The sequence below is a fragment of the Seriola dumerili genome, unplaced genomic scaffold, assembly GCF_002260705.1.
Source record: "Seriola dumerili isolate Sdu_G_001 unplaced genomic scaffold, Sdu_1.0 BDQW01000040.1, whole genome shotgun sequence".
In the NCBI taxonomy this organism is placed as follows: Eukaryota; Metazoa; Chordata; class Actinopteri; order Carangiformes; family Carangidae; genus Seriola; species Seriola dumerili.
In genome coordinates, this window is record NW_019174295.1 from 2,764,397 (window position 1) to 2,774,639 (window position 10,243).

A 10,243-nucleotide genomic window follows, 5' to 3' on the forward strand; every position below is an offset into this window, starting at 1 on the left:
AAACACACCACGGGCAATGATTTTTAAATGCAAATTATTGTTCATAAATTGACTTATCGACAATCATCAAACATCGATTTAAATAATGAATAAATACATTTTTGCTACAAGACAGAAACCAGAAACCTTTATTTAAATAACTTTGATTCCATTTAAAATTAATATAAATCAAAATGTGAATATAAAACACAATTACTATGGGGAATGTTGATGGTTATTACCTTTTTTGCAATGAATATATTACACAATTTATATGAAAGGTAAGTAATTAGTAATAATCATACAATTAATATTAAAATATAAAATGTTATTAGGATAATTGATAGGTTATCAATTATTCTTAGGACTCCACACACTAGTTATCGATTTTATTTTGTACCACACTAAATTTTAATGACAAATGAACTGAGCTTCTGTTACTTATGTTCTCTTCCGCTGCCGCCTTGCATTACTTTTTACTATTTGTTAACTATGCGTTTATTTTGAAACCTGCAGCTGGATGCAATTGATAATGACGCTCGCTTGACATTTCAACATCAACACACATGCTCGTAGACACAATCCGCACATACACACACAAACAGACACACACCTTCGCTGCCACAGTATGTTACAGTCTGACCTACGACAGACAGGGAAGCCTTCACACGCACAGGGCTGTCTGCGGCGCACTTGTTATCACAACAGAGGTGAGAAAATAGTCATTTTGTATATTTCCAGAAATTGTGAATTTTTTGATATGTTGTTGTGGGTTTGTTGCCCTGTTGAATATATAATAAGTGTTGATTTTTTGTGTGCGTTGCTGTTAAAAATCCTTTAAATGTGCCCACTGCCACTTTTTGGGCAACTTTTTAGAGATTAAATATTCTATCAGATATTGAGATTTTCTAATTACGGTTTTATAGCTGTATAGATCAAAAATCAATAGCCTATATTCAATGTGAGCACAAATTCAGGAGTAATAAAACACACAGGCTAAGTATGGTTCTCTTTGATAGACTACAATGTGCTTGATTGACTGGTTCAAGTTTTGTCTCTAGTGATGTTATCAAACTATGACAGGAATGAACCAGGATGCCAAATCATTCAGCTCACATATTGTACCGTCAAGGTGTGTGTTAAGAGGTTAATTAGGGCAGAACCCGGGTTCTGCAGCGGCTAAGTGGTTCGGTGTAGTAGTAGTAAAGGAAGCCGGCGTGTTTACTTTTTTTGGGAGGGGGGGGGGGGGGGGGGGGGTCCTGGTGATAAAGCATTAGGTAATTAGCCTATCTGAGCCTGCAGACTGAGAGACGCCAGGCGCCATAAAGCAGCAGCGGCGGACTGATGCCGCATTGAGCCCGTGCGCTTTTTTGCTGTCATTGTAAACCCCAGCTGTCTGTCTGACTGTCTGTCTGCGGGAAACCAGCTTTGGTCACATTTCTATCAACAAGCGCAGGGCATGGTGTAGTTAGGCTGGTTCTCACTGCTTATTACCTGTGTGTATTTTGAGATCCGATCTGATTGAAAAGCCACAAAGTCCCAGATTTAACACTAAACCGATCTGGTCCTGTTGTGTCTTTTTCAGAAGTTTGTTCTCTGTGGTTAAAAGAGCTTCCACTTCACCTTTGTAAAGTCTTTGCCTGCCAAGATGTTTATTTTTTTCTTTATCTGGATCAGACGTGCATGCAGAGCAGAGCAGAACGAGTGAAGGTATCTGACATGCAAGAATGCTTTACAACAGTAGTACTACAAAAACGTGTTTTTCTGCCACATGGGTCAAATATGATACTCCACATTGCAGGACGTTCAGCCACAGAAGACAAACCAAGTAAATCACCATCATAAACTTACTACTGGATCTCTGACGTGCTGATGTTACTGTATGAATATTTGAGAAAAGTTGATTTATTAGTAAGATGCTGCAGCTGGAGTGATGTGCACTAAAAAAAGACTCTACCTGAATGCTACCTGAATATAGTGGAATAGAGTGAATCTACACTTCTCTACATTGTTGTTGGCATTTCTGTAATTTTCAATAGTTTTTCAATGGGGAGAAATACACAAACAGGGAGCTCTCCCTCTCTGTCTCCCTCCCTCTCCCTCTCTCTCTCTGTCTGTCTCTCTCCCTCTCCCCCTCCTGTCCTGTGATGTGTTCTGGCCAGACAGTATGGCTCCTGGGCGTCAGTGGCATGATCATAGAAACAGAGGCCAGAAAGGACATTCCTCATTGTTGGTGAATCTAGAAAAGAGCCCGGCCATCTTGCCCTGCTCTTTCTCATACAGTTTTTGGTACGTGTTTTATTTTCTCCGCAGAGAAGAATAATAACCTTGTTGTTGTTCAGCATGTGGGAGATCATGCTCTCTGTGTAGCCTCCTTATCATAGAAATCCTTCTCCAATGTCCAGATCATTGAATATGAGTAGACTTTGGTAATGTGGTGCTCAGTCTCAGATTTCACTCTGGTTATTGTCATCACTCCAGACCAAGCTTATCACCTTAATTACTTTGGCTTAACTCCCCTACAATTAAACCCCAAGGTCTCTTTTCTACCTAACCTCTGAACTCTTTCACCAACCGTGCATCTTTTGGAGCTAAATTAGCAGTTAATGCTTTCTCTCACTTCTCTTTCCAGGTGATTGAAACTTGACCCGGATTTCTGGCTGTGTGAGGAGTAACGTTTCCTACAGGAGGCTTCCAGCGCAGAGCTGCCGGATCCCTTCTGTGCCAACCCAGAGAGGAGATTTAGGGTTTGTGCTGCACTGGCGGGAGTCCAACTCCTCCTCCAGCAAGCACTGCTCGGAAGTAACAGCAGAATACAAAAAAAAAAAAACAGCCTCTGTTTACACAGACTCATCACGCTACCTCTTTTATCCATACCTCTGTTTCTCCTCTGTCCTGGCTCCTCACTCCTGCTCTCAAGTGGAACCCTAAACATCAGCTCATCTCGCCCCTCCAATTTATTTATCTCATCATGAACTCCTCAGCCTCCATTACATCCCTTTTCTCCTTCACCAGCCCGGCAGTGAAGCGCCTGCTCGGCTGGAAACAAGGGGATGAGGAGGAGAAGTGGGCAGAAAAGGCTGTGGACTCTCTAGTGAAGAAATTAAAGAAGAAGAAAGGGGCAATGGAGGAGTTAGAGAGGGCCCTCAGCTGCCCTGGCCAGCCCAGTAAGTATCAGTCGAGTACAGTGGTTTCCAGTCTGGAGGTCGGAACCTGAGCAGGGTCGGGGGGTCAGGGGGTGACACCATAAACCTGAGGGGCCTTGAGATGATTTACAGGATAGGAAATGTTATAACTTTACACTAATATTTACTTTTTTCCTGCGAAAAACTTGATGCTTTACCTTCTGGACCAATAAAAATGATTCAAATGAAACGATTGGAGAAGGAAAAATCACTCTTTGGATAACCCACAGCTAATTGACATATTATGAAACACGTGAGGAGGGGGCAAAAGTAATTCTATATGTTATGGGTCAGAAGGTAAAAAGGTTGGGAGCCACTGGTCTGGTCTGTAAAGGGCTGTGTGAGCTCACAGGTTTGATTGCAACAGATGCTTTTTGTCAATGTGTTCTTGCGCAAGACCCAGAAACCTGCCCTGACTGTTTTGAACCGGTCTGGAAAAACGATTAAAAGCCAGAAATGTGAAATTATACGAGTCTCATTATCAATTATGTTGAAAACATGACAAAAGCTCTTATCTAGAGTCACTTACTTAGCTGAACATACACACAGTAGAAAATACGAAAGTCACTTGCTTGTAAGTCCAACTTTCTGTTGATTCTTAAAAGTGCACCTTTAACTAACCGAATTAGAAATACTTTTCATACACTAGAAAAAAGTGCCGAGTGCAGATTTCTGTCTAATCACCATGGTAACAAACGTGTCTCATCATGATCAAGGCTTACAAACAACAAACAACAGGATTTGCCCGTTTCGTCGAGCTCTTTTGATTTCATGTTAACCCCTCAGGCAAGTGTGTGACGATCCCTCGCTCGCTGGACGGGAGGCTGCAGGTGTCCCACAGGAAGGGTCTGCCCCACGTCATCTACTGCAGGGTGTGGCGCTGGCCTGACCTGCAGTCCCACCACGAGCTGAAAGCCCTGGAGTGCTGCGAGTTCCCCTTCGGCTCAAAGCAGAAGGACATCTGCGTCAACCCCTACCATTACAGGCGCGTGGAGACTCCAGGTACACACATTAGCAGAGAATATCTAATAAATTAGCTTTATAAATAAGGTCATTGTTGAGTTTTAGTATTGTAACTGTAAGGCTTTTATGGGTTCCCAAATAGAGGCAGGACATCTGATCCAATACAGTGTTCCCAAGCCAAAAGGATCTGCAGTAATATAATCTTTTATAACAGCATCTGGCTCTTGCTCTGTCTCTCTTTGTCTTTGTTCGCTCCCTCCCTCCCCACCTTCCTCCTTCCTTTTCCCTCGGCTCCGCTCAGTGCTGCCACCAGTCCTGGTCCCACGCCACAGCGAGTTCAACCCTCAACACAGTTTACTGGCAAAGTTCAGGAACGCCTCTCTGCACAACGAGCCTCTGATGCCCCAGAACGCCACTTACCCGGACTCCTTCCCTCCGCTGCCCTGCTCCTCCTTCTCCTCCTCCTCCCCTTCCTCCACCCACGCCCAGTCTCCCACCTCACAGAGTTACCCCAACTCCCCCAACAGCTCTGCAGAGCCCGGCAGTCCGTATCACATCACAGGTAGGTATTAAAAGGAGCAAGCCGACACTTAAAGTGCTACAGTCTGAAATATTCAAACATCTGTCATGTGAGCAGGCTGCAGTTTCACCATGGCTGTAGCAGATTCTGACCTCAGTTTCTGATGAGTGTGCATCAGTTGGTTTCTCCATTTATCCTCCCACTGTGATTCGTGACATGCTTTTCCAGCAGAGACTCCCCCACCTCCGTACAGCATGATGGAGACGAGCCCTCAGGAGGATGTGAAGCCCAGCAACTCCACAGGAACCACTAAACTTACATTTTCTGCTCCACACACAGGTAACAGCAACCGCAGATACACAGAAAGTAGAGATGCATGCAATATTAGTATTTCTGCATATGAAGCAATAAGCAATGATGGGATATCTGGTTGTATGAGGCACTGCAGATAATGTTGCAAATCAATGGGCAGGATGCTTCTTGATGCACCATAAGATCAAGAGTCAACTGTCCCTCGTCTTCCTGTTTAGATTTACGGCCCGTGTGCTACGAGGAACCAGAGTACTGGTGTTCCATAGCGTACTACGAGCTCAACAACCGGGTGGGGGAGACTTTCCACGCGTCATCCCGCAGCGTGCTGGTGGACGGCTTCACAGACCCTTCCAACAACAAGAACCGCTTCTGCCTCGGCCTGCTATCCAACGTCAACCGCAACTCCACCATCGAACACACGCGCAGGCACATAGGCAAAGGTAGGCTGGACGACTCATGCAGGTAATTCACATCAGAAGACACTTGTGATTTCTTAATGGGTTTTTTTTTTGTAGACATTACCCAGCATACATTAGATCAGAGCAAGAACTGGATGGAAGCTTGTTGCAAAAACCTTTTATAGTTGCCCATTTGTCTTTTTTGAAACGAAAACATCACTCGGCTCGTCTCCTTGTGCTGAATCATTCAGGCCAAATATTGTTTTTTTTTCATGGTAAAGGGGTTAAGAAAGCCTTTCTTTGTTGGACAGACATCAAGAGTCTGCGGGTTACAGTAAACTGTGCAACGAGAGGATGTGTGGTTTTGAATGATAGGGGTGATACAAAGAGTTGAGGATAGTTCATCCCCAGTTCAGACACGACTGACACAACTCAGTCAGTTACAAGCATAAATGCCCTTGTGGTTTTTCTCTGGCAGAATATACAATGAAGTGACTGAATATGTGTATTTTCGATCATGTTTTTGCTGTACAAATTTTGTTGTTGTGTAAGTGTTACATTTGCGTCACGGCAAAAAGACAAGGGTTCCCTTGGTCTTGTACTTTATCATTTAAGACTATTTGATTTTCCCCTCAGGTCTACACCTGTACTATGTAGGTGGCGAGGTGTACGCAGAGTGTCTGAGTGACAGCAGTATCTTCGTCCAGAGCCGCAACTGTAATTTCCAGCACGGCTTCCACGCCACCACCGTGTGTAAGATCCCCAGCGGCTGCAGCCTCAAGATCTTCAACAACCAGCTGTTCGCTCAGCTCCTCGCCCAGTCCGTCAACCACGGCTTCGAGGTCGTCTACGAGCTCACGAAGATGTGCACCATCCGAATGAGTTTTGTCAAGGTACTGAGCTTCCTTGTAAAATGAAACACTTGGGGGATACACAACATGTAGAGACAGAAATGTAGTTAGTGATCATCCTTTTACCCACATTTCTGCTTGAAACCTGTGTGGTTTAATAAGAAGGGGCTAGATATCCACCCTCATTGTAACATTATATGCCGTTATTTTGATCTTTTAGTGATGTTGAGCTTGTCAAAGCCCACTGTACACAAGCAGGGATTGCACTTGTCCACTTGGCACCCATTAATTTTAACAGTTAACTGAACTGCCGTCTTGCATAGTGAGATTTATGGTTGTGTCCACTCCTCAGGGCTGGGGCGCCGAATACCACCGTCAAGATGTGACCAGCACCCCCTGCTGGATCGAGGTACATCTGCACGGGCCCCTGCAGTGGCTGGACAAGGTCCTTACACAGATGGGCTCCCCGCACAACCCTATTTCTTCGGTCTCATAACATGAACACACACACACACTTTTTTTTTTAGTGTGTGCCCTCGGTTCTTCACACAGGTAGTCGTAGATTCTGTATGCTCGTCCACGTCCAGGTTTTCTGTCCTACGGTCCCTTTCTTGACATCTCACACAAAATTACAAAACTATCTGTTGCAGCTTTGTCACACTACACAGCAAAACTGAAAGACAGGTGTAACTGAATTTCATTGGGTAATTTACAACTCATGTAGTTAAATGATCAAGTGTTCATTAATTTCAGTATGAAAAAGTATTTATCTTCTCTCTCTCTTTCCATTGGGACGTTCACTGCACTCCAAGCCAAGGAAAACGATGGGATACATTTGTAGGTACTCGGACTTGTGTTATTATGTGTTATAAATGTTATTATGGTAGTGTGTATCGTATTTCCAAGTGTTGACTAATGTTTGACTTCATGTACCGGTTGCTTTTTCCTCATTCCAGTAAAGTGTTCTTTTCTTTAAGAATCTTTTTTTTTTTTTAATATATAAGATTTGAAGTTACACAGGTATTTTTCTCATGTTAAAAAACAAAGCATCACGTAGCGAGAGATTTCTCAATGTTAACATAATTTTAGTCTCATCCTCACAGCAGGGGGGGATACACACTTCATCTTAAAAACACAGGAACAACATACAGTAGATACACAGCATCTCCTTGCCACAAAGACAACAGAGCCAACATGACCAATATACGTCCCATCCCACTTCGTTTTGTATTCCTTTTTGTATACACTTACAATTCACTGTCTGTGCAATAGCACCACAAGCATTATATAAAAATTTTGTTAAACACACACATCCTGAAAACCCCCACTTGACTGTAAAGAGGCTACAGACATGCCTTACACAAACTGATTGTCACATGTAACAACACTTTATGTTCAAAAGAAAACATTAAAAACACAATGAAGAATAATTAATGAAGAGGAAACTGTCTGAAAAGTATCAAACAAATGACACTAAAACAAAGAAATTAACTAGTCTTGGGTTGTTGTTTTTTTTTTTAAAGCAATGGAAAAGACAGGAGGATGAAACTGAGCTCATGATTATTTTTGCAACATCTGAGCAACTCCAACTGGACAATTATAATACAGTGCCTTCCTATAACTAATAACTAACAGAACGAGTGGGATTTGATGGTGTAACTACAATGTAAATTAACAATAAGTTAATATGAAAAGAAATGTCTTGTATTTAAGAAATTATACTTCATAAACAGCACCAGACATGTTTTTTCACACGGTCAGCCTGGGCCTAGTTCAGTCCACCTGTCTCACCACACCTTCAGCCTGTCTGCAGAAGTTCATGTTAACAGTGTATGGTTACTACATTTATGCATCAAGTGGCAGTGCTCGTTATACATTACAAATAGTAAGGTAAAACATTGAGCAGCCGGTGTCAGCAACCCTGGAACTGTTGCTGTGATTGGCTGCGGCTCTGTGTGGCCAGGAGCTGCTGCTGCTGCTGAAGGAAGCTGATCACCTCTGGACTCCTGAGCAGTGACTGAAAGGACACACATAAACACACACATTTCAGTGCAAAACGCAACAACAAATATGTCTGTAGATCCAAAGCTTTCTTGTCTTTTTCCTCCCTTTGTAGGGAAGAGAAAGCCTTGAGCCAAATTTTCTATTCACATAGATTCCACTCCCAGTGTGGGTGGAAGGACACACAATGAAACACGGTGGCTGTCAAACCTGTTCACTTAGGTACTTAGCTGATGTGTGCAAGTCATTTGGACAAAGTGATCAGCCAAACTCTACCATGCAGTCTTGAGTAAGGCAACCAATTAAAAGTTCCCATACAAGAGAAAAAGTCAGAGGCAGCAGTGAGAATAAGGACAATCATACATACGTGTGACATATTAAAGGAAAAACCTGAATTAAGGATAGGAGGAAAAATAAGAAATGTAAATGCTTCATGCCAGTTTTTCCTTTAATTTGTCACCATTGTGAAAATCATCGACCAATCAGACCAACTGTAACCTACCAGTCTCTTCTGGTTGAGGACCTGCTCTATCAGGGATGGTCTAGCTGGCCGGTCCCCCATGGCACCAAGACGTTGTTTGTTCACAGACACAGGCCGCTCCTCTGAGTTTTCCTGATTACCACGAAAAAAAAAACAAGTAATTAACTCACTGAGGGAGTTTTGTTTGTTGTGCTTCATGATAAAGTCTGGAAAAACAGAGCCAGGGAATCACATGAGCCAGTGAGGTCAGCCCTGGGAGTGTAAACTGAATTGTAAACTGAGGTCACACCTCTTAAATTCCTTACTCCTCCAGTCATCTGTTATGGGTTGACTTAAAAGTGTGCTCAAGGGTCTATATGGGATGTCCCCGTCACATCATGATAAGTTCAAATTAAAGCTTCTAGCTATTAAACTATCTATGAAGCTGAACCTTACATCAAGTTTCCCACTGGACATGGCCTGATCACTTTTCTTCTTCTTGTACTTGTCTTTGTACATCTTGTTGCGGTGTTTTTTGCACATCCACGGTTTCCTCTGCTTGGCCACCTGCGTCGTGGTCTCCGTGCAGCCTTCATAAGTGCACTGTTTAGGAGCGTTGTCACCCTCCGAGGTCTCCTCGTCGTTGAGCTCTTCCGGGCTGGCGGCGCTGTCTCTGGGATCAGAGGTGTCCAAGACGTCGCTCTCCTCGTCCAGGTCGTCCATGTCGTAGGAGGAGACGTTGTTTTCTGGTTCGTGCGGCGTTATCACATTTCTGCTGTCGACCACTCCGCTCTTACTCACGTAGTAGCGCTGTCCGTCTTTCGTGAGCAGGAGAGTGGAGTCTTTGTCTTTATTTGCTGATGCTGAAGTGTCATCTTCGCTCATGACTGCGGTGTACGAAAACAGTGCAGCTGCTGCAGCAAGCTAGCTAGTTAGCTAGCTAACCACCATCCCTTTGCAGTCAGCTCACGTTAGCTGATACAGCTATTCATTGACATGTCGCCACCCGGGTTCCTGTAACAGTAGGTGTTCGGCTGCTTTATGAAGGCAGTATATCATAAATACACTATGATATAGATAATAAATTTGATGATTTGTAACTGCCTACCGTCACACTTCCAGGGGTTACTGCTCTCGCTGCATTTAAAATAGCACGGATTTCTTCTTCGCTGCTTTGGTTCCAAGTGTGGGACTGACCCCTGGTGGTCAAACAAAAAAATGAATCCTCCTCACAATGAGTGGTTTGTATTAATGGTATTACACATTGGTGGAAGAAGAGGGTAATGAAATCTTTTATAAAGAGAAGTATTTTTTTTTTAGTCCTGTATTCGTAATTTAATTTAAGTAAAACATTTACATATGAAAGAAGAAATTATGCATTAATCCTTATATTGAAGGGTTTTAATAACTCTAATTATAACCCAGATAATCAATACCAAGCTGTGCAGTTGTTAATAAATGGTTATTCAGGCAGTGGCCACTGCTGAAAAGAGGACACTAAAATAACTGATTGCATTTTCAAAAGTTTAACATTTGACAAAGCTGAAAGTTTTGAAAGTGAGCAGTTATTCTAG

The 10,243-nt window shown here is 43.0% G+C and overlaps 2 protein-coding genes across 2 annotated transcripts; one reads left to right on the forward strand and one right to left on the reverse strand.

Annotated features, from left to right (window-relative positions):
* Window positions 1-593: 593 nt before the first annotated feature.
* On the forward strand, window positions 594-7,095 carry smad9 (SMAD family member 9). Its single transcript, XM_022738854.1, has 8 exons — window positions 594-689; window positions 2,612-3,146; window positions 3,951-4,166; window positions 4,429-4,689; window positions 4,876-4,986; window positions 5,178-5,399; window positions 5,994-6,250; window positions 6,561-7,095. Exons 2-8 carry the CDS (start codon window positions 2,951-2,953, stop codon window positions 6,702-6,704), a joined length of 1,407 nt encoding a protein of 468 aa, XP_022594575.1. The 5' UTR covers window positions 594-689; window positions 2,612-2,950; the 3' UTR covers window positions 6,705-7,095.
* Window positions 7,096-7,220: 125 nt separating this feature from the next.
* On the reverse strand, window positions 7,221-9,841 carry rfxap (regulatory factor X associated protein). Its single transcript, XM_022738856.1, has 4 exons — window positions 9,778-9,841; window positions 9,126-9,683; window positions 8,712-8,822; window positions 7,221-8,225 (listed from the first exon to the last, which is right to left on the reverse strand). Exons 2-4 carry the CDS (start codon window positions 9,552-9,554, stop codon window positions 8,121-8,123), a joined length of 645 nt encoding a protein of 214 aa, XP_022594577.1. The 5' UTR covers window positions 9,555-9,683; window positions 9,778-9,841; the 3' UTR covers window positions 7,221-8,120.
* Window positions 9,842-10,243: the final 402 nt, after the last annotated feature.

Excerpts from the sequence above, each read along its gene's own strand:
- rfxap (XM_022738856.1), bottom strand. The coding sequence starts at position 9,554 with ATGAGCGAAGATGACACTTCAGCATCAGCAAATAAAGACAAAGACTCC. Across the intron at positions 8,823-9,125 it reads TGTCCAGTGGGAAACTTGAT|GAAAACTCAGAGGAGCGGCC; the intron begins GTAAGGTTCAGC and ends CGTGGTAATCAG. Across the intron at positions 8,226-8,711 it reads TCCTCAACCAGAAGAGACTG|TCACTGCTCAGGAGTCCAGA; the intron begins GTAGGTTACAGT and ends GTGTCCTTTCAG.
- smad9 (XM_022738854.1), top strand. The coding sequence starts at position 2,951 with ATGAACTCCTCAGCCTCCATTACATCCCTTTTCTCCTTCACCAGCCCG. Across the intron at positions 4,987-5,177 it reads ATTTTCTGCTCCACACACAG|ATTTACGGCCCGTGTGCTAC; the intron begins GTAACAGCAACC and ends CTTCCTGTTTAG. Across the intron at positions 5,400-5,993 it reads GCGCAGGCACATAGGCAAAG|GTCTACACCTGTACTATGTA; the intron begins GTAGGCTGGACG and ends TTTTCCCCTCAG.